This window comes from Amia ocellicauda, chromosome 15 (assembly GCF_036373705.1).
Source record: "Amia ocellicauda isolate fAmiCal2 chromosome 15, fAmiCal2.hap1, whole genome shotgun sequence".
In the NCBI taxonomy this organism is placed as follows: domain Eukaryota; kingdom Metazoa; phylum Chordata; class Actinopteri; order Amiiformes; family Amiidae; genus Amia; species Amia ocellicauda.
Genome location: NC_089864.1, coordinates 14,547,838 through 14,568,750, shown reverse-complemented (window position 1 = coordinate 14,568,750; position 20,913 = coordinate 14,547,838). Strand labels below are relative to the sequence as shown.

Here is a 20,913-nt window from a genome sequence, read left to right as displayed (position 1 = left end):
AGAGATCAGGGTCGGATGAACTCCACTCCAGATGTTGCAAACACTCAGGCGTACGTACTGTAATAGAGCATGAGTTATGATTAGGCTGCTGATGTGAATAGAACTTAACACTGCTCCTTTTTATGAATCCACTGTTTTTAAGCTAAAAAATAATAATCAAAGGTTAGCAACACTATTCAGCAGTGTGTATTGAGATCTGCCAGAAAGATTACAGCTTTCTTGAGGTGCCAGCAGCTGTGTGAATCAATGGTTTTGGAGCTGGGAAAATCTATCACCTTCATTACAAACATGTAAAACAGTTGCAACACATTATAAACACCTCTTGGATATGATACTGTTTGTCAGCCAAAAGTATGAAACAACTACAGGACAAAGTTATCAAATTACCCCCATACTTTTGGGTGACAGTGACAGTAAAGTATCTCAGTCATTCCAATATGAAACAGATCTCAAATGTTTAAAGAAACAATATGCACATGTTTTCAAAAGAAGAACAGAATAAATATGGATTATATTCAGCCAAGATATCATTAACTACGTTGTTTCTTTACGCTCACCCATAAACCTGTGTTACAGTAGCTTTCGTGGACCAAATACAAAAAGGCATCGCTCTTAGTCCCCCACCCCCTCTCCTCTCATCTCCTCCTCGCCATTCACAGATGTGTGGATGTGATCTGCAGAATGCAGTGGAGCTGACATATTCTAATCCCCTTCAAACCTGCTGAGTAAACTTAATCAAAACTGCTCTCTCTCTCGTAGACCTGAGCTGTTAGCAGCTCCACCTGCCAAAACTGTACCCATGGAGCAGTGCTGCTGAAAGACACCAAACACTGTAAGCAGATGTCTTTATCATCCACTGCTGGGAGACTGGGCACAGAACATGACCCCATTTAGATGTGCAGAGACAGGCATTTCTAGCACACTCTAAAGCAGATTTAGATGGCTTTTGCATGCCAGGGAGTACACAATATAAACCCAAATTGTGAATATGCTTCCAGATATACAGTTTATTATATGCTTCCAGATATAGATTAATCCATATAGGCTTCACAAAAAAATTATATTAAATCCAAACTGTCTTGCTGGTCTCCTCATGGTGAACTGAGTTGAGCTTTATGAGAAGAAGCCAACCATTGCTTAACTGGAAAAAATGTATATCAAATTATTACAAACACTGGCTCAGGTAAACCCTTTGGTTTTGATTTAGGCAGGTTATTCACGTTTTATTTTATAGTAAGATGGTCTGTGGTGTAGTTGAGGGCAGTGCAGGTATACGTAATTTGAAGGGAAGCTGGCGTATGCCCACGGGAAGATCTTGCATATAATTTCCTATAACTGATTATGTCATAGGTCCACCATTTCCCGGTCGACAAATCACCAGTATACCCACTACTTCAGTCACCTCTACAGCACTGAATATGGTGAAAAGGTCACTAATTTCCCTCATAAACTAGTAGACTTCATTTTGCTCATCCTTTGAAAAAAATGTATTTAACAGACAGATAGAGACAGAAATGGGCACATAAAATACCAATAGAAACCATGAAATAAAATTTAAACTAAGACTTATGTGCTTTTGATCTTGATCTATGACATTCTGTTCATAACTGGAACTGGAAAGGACATTCCAAATTTACAAGAAGAAAAGTTAAAAGAAAATGTTGATGTGCTCAATTTAATGAATAATAATAATAATAATAATAATAATAATAATAATAATAATAATAATAATAATAATAATAATAATAATAATAATAATGAAGATCAAAGCTGCTTTATAGAATGGAAAAGCTCAAGTAAGATAAAATTCCTATTATGACAAAAACACTTAATTGAAAGTCTTGTCTGGCCTTAGCACTATTCATCCTCTGTGCCCATCTGTCCACTACAAATCTTCTTTATATGGGCTAGATATTTCAATGCATGAAGACATCAGAAACGTTCAATCTCTTAAAATGAATGGGCCATGCTCTGTAACTCAAAGACACTTTTCCACGGGTGCTTGTGATCTGTTCGCACCTCCCATGATGTACAGCACAACGTGTGAAAGTCTGCTCATGATGGTGCCTGAGGTGTAGGAGCTCTGTCTGCTTGAAAGCGAAATTGGAAAAAGTGCTTGGAACAGAAAAAGCACAAATGTTTAGTTGGGCTTTAAAACAAAAAATCCACCCCAACTGTCAGATCTTAAAGCTGTAGCACTAACATTTAGAAACTGAGATGATATTTCTCTGAACTTTCCATGGACCAAAATAGCTCGGTAGACTTGGTTTAGAGCTGTGGTTCCGTTAGTTATGATGAGTAAGGTAGTAAGAAAACTATCCCTTTCATATTAATTTTCTTTAAGCCTACCAGCATTAGAGATTCATGTTTTACCTCTGATCTCTATAAATGGCTGGTATACAAGTGAGTCAACCTATTGATACCCAAGAGAGAAATGCTAAGGTTCACACTGCTTTCTTGAGAGGTAATCTGTCAATATATTTTGCGTTATCCTGGGAAATGTATTGAAAAAGCCTTAGAAACTGCAAATGCCTGTGGTGATTTGCCAGCTCAGAACGGTGCCTTGAGAAGATGGGGCTGATTTGACTCCTGAATATAATTGCATGGAGTTAGATATTTTACATGTACTTAACACCATTTGTATTTATAGGACCATACGTGCGTACATTCACAACCAGCCCTTTCACATAGTAATGAAAGAAAATACGTCTGTAAGTCTGAAGCACACACTTCCTCTGAGCTTGGTATATTAATACAGCTCTCTGAGGCTGAGTTAGAGATGTCTACTAAGTTAATCTAATTTTGAAACCAGGTTGCTTGTGCTGAATTGCTCCAAGGATCTATGAATTCACCTTATGGCCCCAAAAAACTAACAATATAATAAATACAAGATGTGCACAATCTGGCTCATTAAAACAAAAGTGGCAGCTTGTAGTTTTTAAGATGTTATTTAGGATATTATTGAGGCCAATCATGCTTGCTTGCCTCAGGATTTAAAGATATGACTTCACATTTGCATTAATGCCACAACATATATGGAGCGTATGTGCTCTGTTATAGTGAAGTGATTGGGTCTAGAATAGCAGCCCTTACCGTTACAAGACAAAAACAATCCATTGCAGAATGTACTGAGAAGGTGTGCACAATTGAGGGAGTGAATGAACTTGAAGGTCAGTATTAAACACTTTAATCCTTTAAGCATTGCATAATTGCATAATAACCCAACTTCATCTTCAAGCAGAGAGCAATGAATGATAACACAAACATATTATTTTGCATATGCCCTTGGCCTTTCAGATTTAAAAGGGGTCATCTCACCTTACCTGGTTGCTTTCCATATTATCTGAATATTATCTATGATCACCAGCCAGTTGAAACCATCTCAGCCATGAAGCACTTTTTCAGCAGCGCCACAAACCTCAACTGCCGGCCTAAGGATGGGGGCCACGGCTCAATGTATTTATCTGATTTGATCCAAATGGACACAAGAGTACACCAGCTTCATTCTGCTGAATGTTTCTCACTGGATCATTTTAAACACCATGGGGTTGGACCTTTTCAGGAACGAATTATGCCATTCTCACTGCTACTTTATTTACTAGATCAAATAAGGCAAGATAACATCTTGGTTTACTATTGTGATTTGACAGAAAGGCATGATATTGACAATTGTAATGTTTCTGACCTCTAAGAAGTAAAAATACAGTACATTTGTGTTATTGGCTGGAGACAGGATGGATGGAAAACCAAGTATTGCAAGTACTGTAAACCATTGTCTGGTAGGTTAAAATGTTCCTTCTGTTAGGGAACTCAAGACCCCGGCATAGACAGGAGACACTGTGGAGACACTGTGTCTTATATCATGTTTAATTCATATGTAGGCCCTAATACTTATTTGTAACACTGATTTTGATTAGCATGATCATGCTGATTGTCACTAAGGGGTCAATTGCTTAATATTTCAGAAGACAACTCTCAACATCTCTAAACAATCTTTAAATCCCCACCGAGCCTAGACTAACACATTACAAACACTAGCATGCACTGTTAACAACTGTTTTTGCTTCCCTGTGCTTCCTATCTAGATTAATATATCTGAATTTTGATGCTCATGTAAATGTCTGTATGAATTTGAAAATGCTTCTATTCAATTGACTGACATGTCCATGGATTAACAGCTCTGAGAGGTCTCTCTGGATTGAATTATCTCTAAATACAACAGAAGGCAGAAGACCAAGCAACCCCATCTCTGGCAAACAAACACCTAAAGGAATGTGTTATCATAATCTTGTTGCTATTTAACAGAGCAGTTCCCAAACATTACATTTTCACACCCCTAGAGTAGCTGGTTAATGGACAGAATGACACTCTCTGTTGAGCTTCTCACTGCGTTTAACTTTGTTTTACCTGATACACAAACATACGAGGTTCCTATGTGCTGGAGGGCAACTAGGAGAATGCTGCATCATTTTAAACAACAGAAATGCAATCCATGAATGACCCATCACAAACTCTCAACAGAATAGATTTCAAAGAGTGAATTCCAGACAATGACTAATTACAGAGAACCACTGAACACTGTGCATCTCTAGGCAAATTAAAGATAATAGAGAAATATGTTCCCTTGTTTGTTTATTTCCCTTTAGGGCCACAAGTGGATGTTTCAAATAAGGACTTAACACAATTTTATATTGCAGACAAAGACTTCATAAACCTTTAAAGCACATTTCAGCAGGAAGTGAATGTTTAGTGCTGTCAAGATTATGAATGCATTAGACTGGTCGTGAACGATTCCCAATGGCTTTCACACTAAGAAATATTCAATTTATTTATATTTCAAATTTAAATCAATTATAAGACAGCACGCTCTTTCAGTTCACACATTTAGAGTAAAGTAAATGTGTACTGGGGCATTGTAGGAATGTGAAGGAGTAAAGAAACGTAAAATGTTATTACTCGGCTCCATAACAGCTGATGCACAAATTAGCCGCCATTAACAATGCCAGGAAACTGAATGCCTGTCATTTTTCATGCGCTGTTCTCGGACCCCTATCTGTATGGGTTGACAAGGAAATATAATTCTCACCTTCTGTAGAGGATCAACTTTTGGGTCAAATTAACTTTAACCACGGTTGAGCTAAGGTCCTGTCTGTGTCTAGTATCAATGTTGTAAACGTCAACCCCCGATTTCAGTTTTAGTTAATGTGAATTCAGTGCTCCAATCAAAGATGAACAGGAAATAATAAATATGTGGTCAAACAAACAAGATTTCTTGAATTGAGTCCTGGCATACATGGGACAAGTTCATGAAAACAATGTTTCTACAACAGGACATTTCAGGAGCTCTTATCTTTGCAGTGAGTTTGCATATTTGAACACTGCAAATTTCTTAATAAAAAGCATAAGTCTGTTTACAGTCTAGTGTCCCTGCCCATCATTCCAAATATTTTTTTTTCTTGTACAGTACAAATACATGTGTTTCAGACTTCAGAGAGTGTAAGGTTTTGAAGCTGTGAATTTGTAAACAGGCATATTCTACTGATGTCACAGATTTGTCAGATCTGCAGAATTATACAACACTTGATATGCATTACGAATCTTGACTTGTCAAGTCAAATATAATATTCCGTCTTCAATGCATAGCATCTTTGTTTAAGGTTTTCCTCTGTCAGTGAGCAGTCAATGGAGTTCTTTATTCCCAGGGAAAATTGCTTCTTTACATACACCTATGTCCAAATGAATGGTAGTTTTATTTATTCCATCCCAATATTCAGCATGACCAACAGATGGGCTGCCACCTATTCCTCAACAAAGCGGGATTGTTTTAAAGAACAAAACACATACAAAAGGACGCTAATCAAACATAGATACATACACTTTCGGCATAAGACAAAAGCCAGAATTGTGTGCTAGGATTATAGTTTCAGTAGCAAATACTCTGGCAATCAAGTTTCAGAGTACACTTAGGAATCTTAAATATACCTCATGTTTAAATATACTAAGAAAGGAAGAAACACAATAAACTGATGATTAAGAAAAAAAAACAATTTTATTGTCTGAATAATTTATAAATATGTCTCTCTCATTAATGTTTTAAGTAAAGTAGTCTTCCACAGATCATTTGGACTTCTTGCAGAGCACTGCCTACAGTGGTAAATGAATAGTGAAAAGAAAGGCAGAAGTGACGATATGAAAATGGATTTTGCAATTGCTATAATTGTTCACTCATTTATTTCTTTTTTTGCACTATTGTATTGAGAGGGAAGGAGAGTCCACAGTAAAAGCTGTATTTGTAAAGAAGCACATTAAAACTTACTTTTTTTTTTTATTAATATTTTGAAATAATTTTCTGGCCACAACAATAAAATTTAACAAATGATCACTAGAAAAGGTTTATACTTCTGTCATCAGCTGTACAATACATACAGTATCATAAAACTGGCCGCTAAGATTTAAAATCCACTACAACATGTGTAGTGCTTTCAGCAGCATTTCACAAAAAAATACATACATATGTACACATCCACATTCAATCCATAGTCAATTTCACATATGTACAGTACACATCATTGCAGCATAATAAAAACACGTGTCTAATTTGTTGCTCATAAAAATAAAAATAAATACTCAAGTTGCCGCTTCAGTGTTGTTTAAAACAGCAGCTGAGTTCAGGATCCATGACTATGCTGACAGTAAGTAGCAAAATGTACAAGCCTTCAATACAATGATCTTCAACGAAACTGCTTGTTCTATCAAAACTCTGCTACCACGGTGTAATGGCGGGCTAAATGATCAACTGTAGACTGAAAAAAGATACACTGGATACATCCAACCACGTCAAGGAACAGAAGTTTGAATTATGCTACATTAGTAATTTATTTTGTAACAGTTTCTCTCAGAAGTATGCAATATGGCCCGAGTCTAAAGTTTTTAAAAAGCAATATTTTTTTTGTTGGAGCCAAATAAAAATGCTCCAGATACACCTCTTGAGTGATAAAAAGTGGCTTAAGTGCCTCTCACCCAAACTTAAAAATTAAAATCAGCTGGCCGTGTTTCATTGGAGCCAGAAATGTACAAAGGAATGCACTTTGGTACATACCAAATGCCCTGGGTTTAATCACAAGAGAATATATCACAACAGTCTGAGGTAAAATTTAAAAACGTAGAGTTGATTCCCCCCACCCTGCCCACTTTCCTCTTCTAGGATTATCATAAAACAGATGCTACCTCTTTAATAGTGTGTTGTTAAGACAAAAACAGTTGCACTGACAATGCCTCCAGTAACCCTTTGAACAGTATAGGCAATTGATTTTTATTTGCAGTCACGAAACCTGCCTAGTTGTGGAGAAGTTCAGTCAGTGATGGTGAGAAAATGAGCTTTTCTATGCCTTAACTATCCACATTCGCATCCTCCCTCATCGCAGAGGCCACTTGACGTTATGGGGAGATTTTGGTGATCTTTAGTACATAAAATACATGTTTCTCAATGCTTCAAAGGGTCAAAGGGAACAGTAGAGTAATAAGAAAAGTATTACCTACAAAATGGCATTAATAACAAAAGGCACATCGTTTTAAAACTAAGGGCACTAATTTTCCCACTACTGTCAATGCCAAAAACATTTAAAAAAATGAATCCCACTTTAGCTCCTTTTCCAGAGTGGCTGCCTGGTGTTTCAGTCGGTGTGGCCGGAGAGCTGCAATGACAGGTAAACGGTGCTGACCAGCAGCAGAGAGACTGACTCCAGAGAATGGCAACAACGCGGCTGCACTCCCCGTCCGCTTATTCAGAGGATAACCCCTCAAAGCCCTTGGCATTCAAGGATAGCTTCCTTAGAAAAACAATGATGTAACAGATTACTTTCGTTTTAAATAATAGATCGGTTTCTTCAAGCAGGAGATAATGGACTTGTGTACTACACCTTCACAAAACACAAGACGCTCCATGGTAACCAAGCTCATTAGACACATTCGGCCCCTTGACTGTTTCCAGTAGTGTTTTATGTGAGCTAATTTGTTAAATTGATGATAATAATAATAATAATAATAATAATAATAATAATAATAATAATAATAAAAAACACGGACACAAAGCTTTAAAAAACGTGCAAGTATAATTAAATTTTAAAAGGAACAAAGCCTAAAGCTACCAGAAATGGTAGACCTGTTATCTCTAGTTTTTTTTTCTCCAAATCTTGCTCAATGGGAGTTTTCTTTTCTAAAACAATGAAAAATTCAGTAATGATTCATCGTTTATTTGTGCTGTAGCACAACATGGCCAATTCTCACTGCAATCTTTTTCATATAATTGCACTGTGACTAAAAATGGAACTCTTCCATTAGAAAGGTTTTACATTAACTTTTACCCAGCCTGTGTACAACAAGGAACAATTAAGCTCATGCTCTTTCACCTAATTAGATAGACTTTGTCTTAAATTAGGTCTTAAAGATCTATTTCAATACAGGAAACCAATGTTATTTTAATACAATAAAATAAAAAATAAAACATTACCGGAAACAATCTTTTTGGCCGAACAAGGGAAGATGCTATTTAGCGTTTTAACTCTTGCCAAATACTTATAAGCCCACTCAAGACCTATTGCTCTATTACATATAAAACGTGAATGCTAATCTATAGCTCCTACAGACACATGCATCTGTAATTCACAATGCCCCATTCAGCACTCTTTCAAATCTCCTTCTTTGCACAATCCTAATGTTAAAAAAGAAAAACACAGATCCTAATATCCAAGTGAATGCAGTGCTCTCTTTAGGGACCTTCATTAAAAAATTAATATCGTAATCTTGCCAGGCCCTGAATAATTACTAGGTTAAAATCTTGCCAACATTTCCATTCACCATATTCTTATTTAAACACTGTGACCCTGATTAACAAAAACATCTCTCTTAATTAAGGTCGTAAATCATGAGAGCCAGAAGACAGAAGAAAGTTGGAAAATGTCTCACTTAAATGACATCTAGTGCAGTGTTAGCAAGTCAGCTACTAAGATTAATCTATCATTTTAGTAAGTCATGTCTGTATCATAGACATACATTTCTTAAATTATAAAATAATACCTTACAAGAAAGGTAAAGCACCAAGGATCTCTCTTTTGCCAGTTACACATCACTATTCAAAGCTTAATTTTTTTAAACTGAGTTTATAACTCCAAAGTACAGGTACCAAAGATAATTCTTAACTTTCACAGGCTATTGTAACTAAGCTAATTACAATTAATATATGGTTTTCCCCTTTTACAAAACTGACCTTGACTCTACAATGCAAATAAAATAAACTCTTTCCTCCAATTTCTTTTAAAGGAATGTCAAGAGAATTTTAGGCACATACAAAGTCCATCATGTAAACTTACTTAAAAGAAATTATAAAACACAAATATTTTTGCATGTTTCTCTCAATTTCCTTTAAGCTTCAACCTTCCCTCCTAGCAATCCCTCAAACATCCTCTTCTTGCGTACTTCTATTCCTGAATCATGAGGAAAATAACTTTACAAACTTTAAACGCTGCAGCTACAAGATTTATGAGGCACGAAAAAAGAGCAGCTATAATCTTAGAACTGTTCGTATCAATGTGCCAGAGTGAGACTTAAGATTTTTCATCCTCCAAATACATGAGTTTCTGAGCTGCTTACTTATTAAAACAGCAAACGCTTGCAAAATAACGTCTTAGTGGCCAGCCACTCCACTTGTCCCCGTCATTACAATACAGACAAAATAAAGCTAATTTGGGCTTGATAATATATTAGGCATGACTGCATTAATGTTGGCAACCGGCAACATTACATACAATCCTGAGACAAAAACCTAAAAGCATTCCCTATTTGTTTTTCTCAATAAATATATTAAAACCTTTTCCAAAAAAAGTGCTACAAAGCCAACAATTACGTAGTGATTATGCAAAAAAAAAAAATTAAATCGAAAACTAAAAACTTTCAAACAAACTTGAATAAGGCCCAGTGATCTGGTAACTTTTTTCCCCCGTTCTTCATATAAATATGACATTTATTCCCTTAAAAAAAAAAGAAAATTACCAGGCTGAACAAATTCAAGTTCAGCTGACTAATTTTGGCAACACTGTCCTTTGCTGAATATTCCCATTGGCATCGGTCATCTGTGCCAAATTAGTCCTTAGCTTTGAGGCCGATCCCGAAGTTGGAGGTAATTTTGAAATTGACGTAATAGCACCAGAGCTCTCCGTGATTCGCTTAATGGAGCTTTTTTCCCCAGTAGGGGGTTTTGGCAAGCGTCTCCTGAGCCAGGGGTGGCGCAAGGCCTGGCTGGGTGTCATACGTAGAGAGGGATCCCACTCTAGACACTGTTTCAGGAAGTCCAAGAAAAGCGGATCGTCACAGCCCTTCAGAGCCGTCACCCACTCCTTACTCCCCGGAGGGCCCCTCAGCTTCCCCCTGCGGGAGCGTCCACCGTTCAAGACCACCGAGCTGTCCGGCAGGGTGGTAACAGTGCAGTACCGGGGGTAACCCTTGGAGCTGACAAAATTTTTGGCTCTTTTCGAAGCATCCAACAGCTTTTGCGTGGGCATGCCGAGCAGCTCGATCATGCACGCCAGTTGGTCCCCTTCGTCTTCCCCGGGCAAGAGAGGGTAACCCGTCAGTAACTCTGCTAGTATACACCCCAGGCTCCACATGTCAATGGGCATGCCATACCGTGACCCCAGTATGACCTCTGGCGCTCGGTAGAAACGCGACTGTATGTACGTGTAGACACGCTGATGTTCATAGCAGCTGGAGCCGAAGTCGATCACCTTAATCCCACTCCTGCCCTGCTGCTTCAACAGGATGTTCTCTGGTTTAAGGTCACAGTGGATGATTCGGTTCTTGTGCAAAGCATCCAAGCACTGCAAGATGGAGTGGGCGAACTTGCGCACCAGCGGGAGGCTGAAGCCCTGGAACTTGTTCTTCTTGATCAGCTCGTAGAGGTTCATGCTGAGCAGCTCGAACGTCATGCAGATGTGGTTGCGGAATGTGAAGTTCTCCAGCATGTGGATGACATTCATGGTGGTGTCCTTGTCCTGCTTGCGGAGGTGCTCCAGGATGCGGATCTCCTCGGCCGCCTGCCTATGGAAACGCTTCTCGTTGCGCACCATCTTCAGCGCCACGTGCTGGTGCGTTTTATGGTCGTAGGCCTTCACCACCTGGCCGAAGCTGCCCTTGCCGATGACCTTTAGCACCTCGTAGCGATAGGCAATGTGGTCGTGGGGCACGTGGATGTAGGAGCCCTGGTCGTCGTCGTAGCCCCCATTGTTGGTGCCCCCGATGACACCCTGCCGCTTCTTCGCGATTGGACCCGTGAAGTAGATCTCCGGGTAGCTGAAGATCTCGTGGTGCTCGAACGCTGTCAGCTTGGGCATGTATTGCTTCATGGCTTGCTCGGGTGTCATGGGGGCGGGTTTGGACTTCCCTGTCCCATCGGAGGACTTGAGGGAGCTGGAGCTGCCCTGGCGGCGGTGGGCACTCTCCAGCTGCCTGTCCTGCACCGAGGGCAGGCCCGCCTTACCCACTGGCGTGAGCCCGTTGGGCTGAGCCGCCAAAACCGTCCGCTTGTTGCTGTTGTCTTCAAACAGCTGTTGGACATGGATCTGCTGGTGGTTACCAATGTGCAGGTGGTCGTTCATGGTGTGCTTATTGCCTCCGAGCTGAAAAGGACAGAAATGACAATTAGCATCTTACTTCCAGATGAAGAAAGGTTCAAACAGTTAAGTGCCTGGGATTCCCTTATGTTTGGCAAGTAAGGGAAATTAAAGGCTTTTACATCATCATTTAATATACAAAGACTAAGAAGTCATACAGAACACAGAAATCTATTTAAACAATTTAATAAGCTGAAGGAAAAAAACCAACACAAATTGGGTTACAAGTTAAAAGCAAATTAATGAAACATTGTTCTGGGCTTCCCTGTTCTTTCCTACTTGCATTCATGGACATGGCACAATAACGCCTTTTACAATTTTACAATTTTACAATAACAAAGTGACAAAAATCAGCTTTAGGAAAACTCAATAATCTTAATTTAAAACACATATTGTCCTGGAGTTGTTTTAGTCTGGAATATCGACAAAATGGATACCTTACAAAACCACAGGTTAAAAAAGCAAAGGGGTGTGAAAACTGATGGAATCATTCACATTACAAATTCAAAAACAATTTCAGACTTTACGAGGCATCTCCAAGAAAGCTTATTACTGGAACTTGTATGTGGATTGTATATTGTAAATATCATGACTCACAGCTAGCCAATTTCAAGTTCATAACAATGTAAATGGGCTTCTGATTTAATGTTAACAGAATAATAGTAATGATAATACATTTCCTGCTCTTCTACTTCCACTTAAATGCTAATTTCCGTGATGTGAAGGGCTCCGTATGCATGCTGTTTTCACTGTCACAGCCTGTTTAGCTTTTTAAGGAATTCACCAGTGTTCCTCTATTAGCTTTGTGAATCAGTCATTTAAATGTGTGCCTCTCCAACACGAATGTATTGTTTCTGCAAAACCATCGACTGCATTATTGTTGTTTATTTTATCCTCTTATAGAACATGTTCAAACAACTACTTGAATTTGCTGAGAGGCCCTTTAGAAACTTGCTCTGCATTAATTTCCCCCCATTCCTTACATATATTTTATCCCCTGCCATTTTTAAGTAGGCCTAGTCCTTTAGGTCTTGTAAAAGGAGACTGTTCAAGTGTTACTGCTAATCTGTTGCACTACATACGATGCATTTAAAATAATTCCTTATTTAGGCTATATAACAAATCAGGGGACCTCAGTGTTTTTAAATCTGTGTCCAAAACACTTATCTCCATAACTGCAGATTGTCTGGTTCCACATTGAACTGTGCACATTTTGAAATTAATCATTATAGACCGTTATGCTCCATAATGCCAGTAACAGCATCAATAATGAAATGTATCACATGACTCTTTTGGATAAAACAGCTGAACAGTGTCAGTGCCAATAAATGCAATTCCAACAAAAAACTAAACCGAATAAAAAAAAAATCTCTTTCCTCGTTTTAGAATCTGTTGATAAATTCACATGACTTTTCAAGTTAAGTTTAATTACTGAAGAACATTGCCTACATGACCACTTGTTCTAGCCTTCATCAGACTCATAACAGTCTGTTTTGCATACTTGACCATATGGCTCCAGTCACCAGGATGCTTTGTTACAGGACAAGGTTTTAAAGGCACTTTTAAAAGGAAAGACGTTAACAATAAAATCAGGGATTACACTGTTACTAAATTAGGTACTGTTGCACTGCAATAAAAATAAACTAAGGCTGATAACATTGGTATTGCTAGGTGGTCACCTAATGTTTATTTTGTGTTGTTTGTTATTAATATGGTAAAGTCACTATTGATCTCCTGGTAATTAGTAAAAAATCTCATATAGAGGCAAATGTGCAAGCTCTCGGATGATCCAATCAGTAATGTCGATCAGCCTTTTACTTGTCGGCAGAAATGGCGCACACCTCACCAGTATCAACCATTCCTGTGCACAGTAATTATTCACCAAGATTAATCTAGGCAAAGTTGCAATGCCTAACTTTCATGTTCATTTATTTCAGTTTCAGTGCAGATTTCAAAACCCGTACCCGTCTCAAAGTATCCTGGTGACCATGGAGCCCTTCAAACATTTGCATGCTTTGAAATGAACAATTCTCATCAACGGCAGCAGCTACATCAACACGCAAATGCCAAGATATGTGCTAAAAATATAAGCAGGCCAAACAATTTTGAAAGTAAGGGAAGGACGTATTAAAGAGATTTGCCCATTATAGTATGGAGAAATGTGTTCCATGAGGATTATCGAGTACATTTGGCTTTTCCCCATACTTTCCTAGTGGAAAGACTTCAGAGAGTATGCAATGTCACTTGGATATTGACAGGACCCCAATACCATCTATTTCTCCAATGACACTTGCTGCTGCATAACCATGAGCAAGGAGCAATATTTGGATTTGACAGTTGTTTACAGGGAGCATTCATTGACTCCTGTACAGGCCACACTTCTCTTCGTTGGCTCATCTGCACATTTTGTTAACACTTCTCTTGATGTCATACAATCTACTCTACAACACAATCCACAGCAAGCGCTTGTTACAGAAGCAGAGACCTCTCCTATACAGCACTGTATTTCACATTCAGGATCTAACGATGGTGTTCCCATGAAACTTCACATATCAACACTAACATCTCCAACAGCTTTGACTTACAGCTGTTTCCCTTGTTCTATTTTTAAACCTACAAATGTATGGGGTCCTTATCAAAGGAGTGTCAGTGACGCAGGAAGCTCTGTGCTACAAGTATGTTTGGTTAAAATAAATGCATCTGCATATTTACAACTCATATTTACAGCTTCAGAATGTGAAAAACAAAACCAGGAACACAAGATATTCACCAGTAGCTGATATGTTAGTTATGATAGTTATCAGCTACTGGTGAAGATTTTGTTTACCAGGTGTCGTTAGTTAAACAGTTCAAATTCCATGGAAGCATGACCAAAAGGCTTCCAGGTAATTAACTAGCCACCTGTTCAATCCAAATAATTATGTCTTAATTGGATTATCTTATATTCAGAGGTCCTATTTGGTACGTGCACAAGAAACAAATGAGCGTTGTGAATCGCAACCGATTCGCAAAACATGTCTGACTGGTTTTAAATTCTATAAGTGTTCCTTTGCATACATACAGAAAGAGAGCAGTAATTAAAGATCTCTTAGGTAACACCCAGATGCAGAGAGAACATACCCTTAAGCTGCTGTCCACCTTTCGATTTTAACCACCGTTGTATAATCTGTGTTTCCTAAATTAGCCTCAGTTCATAAAGACTAATAGGAAATAATTACAATTCACGCAGGATTCGGAGTCTTGCCTATGATGAAAAAAAATCTAAAAACAAATCTGTAAAGCTAAGAACTACAGCTGAACCAAGAGATTCTGTACATTCTGAGAAATATAATCATAAATTAATCAATTAGAGTTGCCAGAAAGTGTGCAGTGAAAACATAAACGCATGGCACGTGTCTTGCGAAGGTCAGTGATTGAGGATTGTGCTCTTTGATCTGTGCCACACTGGTATTTCCCAGGGTCACTTCCTTTAATTTAGCCTCGAGGCAACTTGTCAGTCAAATTGGCAAGTTATGTAGAAGTTACAGAGAATCTTTGACCAAACATGAGCAGGATATCAGTTCAGGATGAAAGGTTAATTTTTTAATTCAACCTTGTCAATGTTTGTGAAGGGTTACAAGAACCTCAAGTCTCAAGAAGTGCATGTCCAGTAAAGTTGGATTGTAATAAATATGAATGTGAGAATACTTTAATATGGCTTACACTGTCTCCCACACCCATTTCGGTGTTATCTGGATATCTGAAGGGGTTGTGTTATGCATAAAGGTTGAATAATTGATTGTCACTGCATTACTGTACAGTAAAATCTACATTTGTAGAAGCAAACTATATCATGACTACAAGGAAACTAATTTATTTCTTAATTGTATGTTTTATACAAGTCACAAGACAAATTAAATCAAGTTTAGAAATGCAATAATAAATACATTCTCACTGCTACCAGAGGCAGCTCTTTGTGTTTTGGATATGTTAGAATGTGATCACACTCGTTTGTGAACAAGCACTGTACACGTTTACATTTCCTTGTGTTGTGTCTCCCCCCCCACCACCCACCCCCATCGCCACACACACACACACACACACACGTTTGCTTTTGCAACACGTCTGTCAGCTGGACTAGATATACATTTCCCATGATCACAGCGCTTCTTAAAAACAAGACTGAAACACAAAAATCAGCAGGCACCGTCTTTTGTTTTTAATAACTACACACAGATTTGCCTGTTCAAGACTCACTGTCCTTTGTACATTCAGTCTGGACAGCTGAGGGGGGGTAGAAAGCACACTCAGTTAACCCTATTAAGCATAATCTTTTACTTTGCAGGCACTGATCCATGTCGGTGATTTGTAGCTTACATAATGTGAAACTACATCTACAATATTACATTTAGAGTAAGAAACTAATTATAACTACCCCTCCTTATGTGCTTGCTTAGGCTGGTGGAAGTGTAATCTGCTGGCACCATGGTCATTACATAGTTTCCAATTATAATTGTAGCTTTGTTTTTTTAATTGTAAGGCATTAAACAAAATAGATTAAACAAAGGGATGCGTGGTTAGAAAGACCGTGTGGTCTACACAGAACATGCATTCACCTCGGATATCATTTGAATGTGCTGCTATCGTCAGGTTTACAACCACAGCATACATCCCTTTGTTAAATAATGGCTGCATATACATTGAATTACTAAATGAACAGGACAGATCGTGTAGTTTCGATGCTTATACGTGTGCATTTATTTGGGGCGTGTTTCTTTAAATGCCAAAAATGACTGCTGGTACATCTGTGTGATATATATCCACAGACACCCTCGTCTGTCACCCATCCCCCACGCATGTCAACCTGCAAACACAATGCATTAACCTGGGCCTGCGAGGGGCTCAATGGACACTGCATTGACCGCACTGGCAAATACACATTCAAATACACACACGCTATGCGAGACCCAAAAAAAAGCGCAGTCTATATTCAAATAGTTGGTTCATTTACTTAAAAACAAATCCCTACAATGCAGTTTTTCCAATTACACAGGATATAATATCGCAAGCGAAGAAAGTGCATTATGCATGATTAGATTATACTCCACATATTAAAAATGCAATGTCAAATATTGATATCTTACAATGGGAAATGTAATTATCGGTCGCCTGAACGTATGATCAGGAATAAAGATAGAAAAACACATCTCAAAGAGACATCTCCCTGCTCAGCCACCTTTATTTGCATGTTGACTTTATTATTATATGATAATAAAATCCCGGACCCCCTGTGTCTGTATCTCATGTGACCTTGTGGTTATAACAGCTCTAGTTAAAATCAGTGGGAAACAAAGAAGCTCTTCGCTGTTGTATCCAACCCTAGATGGTTACAATATTACACACTGGACTCAATGAAACAAATGCAATAAAAAAAAATCACTTCCACCAGCGTTACAGGTCAGTTTCCCCATTTCTAAAGTGTCACAGGGTTTGACCATTCAAACGACACTATGCAATACGCTGCTGCTTTATATATTATATTGAGGTGAGACAGGACAGCTATTAAAATAAAAATAATTCAAATGAAAGGATGTGTCGCGTTGGCTGCCCGTACCGTGTGCGCGTTGCTGTTCCTGAGCGGCGGTAAAGAGACGGGCGATGGCGGGTCGCTCCCTGCTCCGGCCCGGACACCCCCGGGGGAAGACTGCAGCTGGCAAACACCCTCACCCCCTTTGCCTGTCATGGGGGAGAAAAAAAGTCAACACTCTTTGAACACATACAAATACACCCAAACCGCCCGCGGTGAAGCTGTACTGTACACGTTTATATTTAGATCTGGCAGTAGCATGGGAGATAATCCTGGGGAGGGGAAAAAAAAGGGCAAAAGCGCCGGGGTCATTTTAGGTGTAAATCTCTTCCTCTCCGGATTACATTAATTTACACTGAAAAGTAACTCCTGTGCCACCCCTCCGAAAAAAAGCTGCCACCCAACAGCAACTGGTTTACATGCCATTCACTTCTCCTCTCCAAGTGCAACAAAAACATCAGAAAACATGTCTCTGGCAAAGAGGCAATCGCCATTAAAATAATCCACCGCCCCCAAATTAAATCTAAATCCCCAATCTCACACCGATCTGGTCAATAATAATAATAATAATAATAATAATACAGAATAAAGCAGTGCTACGTGTTAAAGGCCCTGCAGAGCCATCAGATCTGCGGCGGCGTCCGCGATGGGCGCAATCTGCACAGAAACGCACTTTACACGGGTTTCTCTGCGCTCTCGGCTCCCCGGCTCTCCCTCCTTACCAGTTGGGCAGACGGCAGCGGAGGGCTTCTTGGTTAACATGGCCGCTGGAGAGTCACACACAGTAAAACCCACTTCAGTGTTTCCCCTCCTCCCCCTCGGCTCTCTGATCGCCAACCCTGTTACTCCAATCAGCTACATCCAGACTCGCATCCCCCACCGCAGACCCTAGGCTCGCATCCACAAACACCGACACCCCGGATCGCGCAACCATCGTCTGCAAAACCAATGCCACCAACGACAAATAAAGGGGCTCTACGATCCATGCATTTTCAAGTTTTCAAAAAGAAACACGTCCCAGGGCTCCGGCCACCGCACTACTGCGCTGCCGCACTCACGCATGCACACCCGGGCAGCACCGCGGCTCGGCTCTGCCTCTCACCAGGGCACCGTGGCTGGATCAGTTGCTAAGTGAAACTAAACTCTCCAGACGCACAACAATGACAGCCAGGCTTCCGGGAGGAAAAGGCAGCGTGGTTTCAACAGTCCCAGACAGGGGGGGGGGGGGGAAACAAGAACCCACCCATTATTACGCTCAACATCAGTTACTGTACTCCGACTGACTTCCCAACACAGTGCGCACTCATCGCCACCGGGCTTGGGTAAAGCTAGTGGATGGGGGCGGGCGAGCTCTCCTGACTCACTCCAGACAGACGTGGAAGAAGAAAAAAAAAATCTGTAAACATTTCCAATCGCCCCCCACACCCCCCACCCGACCCGACAAGGCAACCCCAATCAGGTTATATGAGTCACTGCCAGTATAAAAACGTGTATTAAAAGAAAAGTGTATCCAATTCCCACCTCTTCAACTGCAGTTGTATTTTTATTCTGCTCTATTTTTACAGAGGCGTTTAAACAAGTCCTTTTACAATGTTGTTCAATATTTGCACTGGGGGGAGAGTTCACAATGCATATGTACACTGAGTTTTCTACACTGTTAAGCAACTGGCGAGGATACTGTTGGATGCATGTGTGTTTCTGTGAACGGGATAGGCACTGCAATTAAAATGTGCATATATACCTGTGTAATTCCTTACAAATGCAAAATTCTGGAGTATTTAAGCAATTCAAATTTGAGCTTCCTCTCAAATGCACTATTCTGTGATTGACTGATTGCCACATATTTTTGCAACAGTGTGCAGTTGTGTTTAGGGACTCCTGAGCTGAAGGTCCTGGGTTCAGTCCCAGGTGGGGGAAGGTGTTGAAGTAAGGAACTTTACCTAGATTGCTCCAGTAAAAACCCAGCTTCATTAATGTAATTGTGTGTAAAATTAATGTGATAAGCTGACCTGAATAAGGGGATCTGCTAAGAAATATAAGAGTAGTTGGGGTGGACAGGCCACTTACAAAACAGAAGGTTCATTATTCAAGATTTGCATGTTTTAGTTTTGTTTCAACACTACAAATGCCACGATTTTAGGATTCTGTAACCCTATATGAAGAGACTGACAGGAAAATTATACTAGATTATTTTAAATTATAAATAATATCACATACAGCATTGCATTCATTATCTTTTTAACTCTGCAACTTGATTGTTCCCTCCAACAGAATCTCAATGTTTGTTTTAATAGTTTTCTATAGGCGGGAATGTTCTACAAGTCTACACATTTCTTGGCCCTGGTAAAATAAATTAAAAAATAAATCTAGGGGCGATTCTGAGGATACTTTTTTTCAAATACTACCCACTAGGGGGTGTCCTGTAGTCAACAGTGATATAGTGCTCGACTCCAGGGTTTTCACGGTCATTGGCCATGCATGGACCTGGCATCGCCTTTGTTTGTTATGATTATCTAGTTACATTGTGTATTTAGTGTACACGATCTGTTTTGGGTTAGGGCATCAGCTGATATTGTAGCATAGGCCTTGGGTGAAGGAATGAAGCCACTCTCACTGGTGTCTTCAAGAGGAATTTATTAGGTGACCCACTCGCCTCGTGGCACACACACAGACAACAATCAGCTCCACTACTACAGGAGCCAATTGAACTCGGAACACCTGCTCTCTTCTACATCAGTCCCCTGCTATCTGGGCTATCATGCTGCCACACAGTCCCCAGACACACTGTGACAGACCCGTTTTTTAAACCATGGGAAAATCAAACGTGTTTAGAAGTTGTAACCACGCCGGTTTAGGAAAACTGACCTGCATTTTTACTACACACACGAATACTTCTGTTTCTTTTACGATGTAACATTAGAAGCTCATATCAGGCATCTCTCTAGGGATTATCAGTTGGTTTTAAAGATAACGAAAACATTTGGCCCTTGTGCAAGCCAAGCAGAAGTCCAGGTTAGCCGTAATTGTACACCCCTAGTACTACAGTATACGTCCTAATGATAGCACCAGACCCTAAGTATAGGTTCACAATAGGGTCCCAGGGCATTGCTTACAAGTGGACTATTTCCAAAACAAGCAATATCTGATCAAAATAAATAGTTCAACTAATATGGATCAGTGGATCAGCTTACCAATAACAAAACGTAATACTGTGTGAGGTCTAGACTTAATGGAAGACACAATTCCATCATTCTGACATTTCTAATTTATCTGGAGTACAAATGACTCGCAGTGAATAACAACTTTCTTCACAGATAAGAAAGAGCAATGCTTTCCAATTTATAATGGGTGGTTTTGGAGCGGTGCAGGCGAGATGAGGCAGTGAGGATTTAAAACACTTTGTTTAGTTTCTTCCATTTTCCCCACTCACTTCCCACTGACTCTCACCTGCACTGTTCTGGGAGGGGCGACTAAATTTAATTATCCAATTAATTGAACTGCTTTGCACTAGACCAGAGAGGGAGAACACAAATGAATAGGTGCAAAGTGAAAGAGTGAATATAATTAAATGAAATATGAAAAACGTGCAGTGGGCTGAGACCACTACATATGTGTTACACAGTTCATTGGATGTTTCCAAGCAAGGTGCTCAAAGATTCACCAGTTAATAACCATACCTTAAGG

At 39.5% G+C, this 20,913-nt stretch overlaps 1 protein-coding gene across 2 annotated transcripts; it reads right to left on the bottom strand.

The window, feature by feature from the left end:
• Positions 1–6,030: 6,030 nt before the first annotated feature.
• On the bottom strand, positions 6,031–18,460 carry dyrk2 (dual-specificity tyrosine-(Y)-phosphorylation regulated kinase 2). 2 transcript variants are annotated; one of them, XM_066723628.1, is made up of 3 exons: positions 18,288–18,460; positions 17,257–17,378; positions 6,031–11,669 (listed from the first exon to the last, which is right to left on the bottom strand). In XM_066723628.1, exons 1-3 carry the CDS (start codon positions 18,289–18,291, stop codon positions 10,068–10,070), a joined length of 1,728 nt encoding a protein of 575 aa, XP_066579725.1. In that variant the 5' UTR covers positions 18,292–18,460; the 3' UTR covers positions 6,031–10,067. The 2 variants fall into 2 exon arrangements, with proteins under 2 accessions (XP_066579725.1, XP_066579724.1); XM_066723627.1 differs by having other exon boundaries at positions 17,952–18,459.
• Positions 18,461–20,913: the final 2,453 nt, after the last annotated feature.

What these genes read in the sequence shown, in the direction of transcription:
- dyrk2 (XM_066723627.1), bottom strand. Translation starts at nt 17,991, where the DNA reads ATGTTAACCAAGAAGCCCTCCGCTGCCGTCTGCCCAACTG. An exon ending in CGCTGCCGTCTGCCCAACTG is followed by an intron (nt 17,379 to 17,951) that starts GTAAGGAGGGAG and finishes CCCCCATGACAG; the next exon opens with GCAAAGGGGGTGAGGGTGTT. An exon ending in GGAACAGCAACGCGCACACG is followed by an intron (nt 11,670 to 17,256) that starts GTACGGGCAGCC and finishes TGTCCTTTTCAG; the next exon opens with CTCGGAGGCAATAAGCACAC.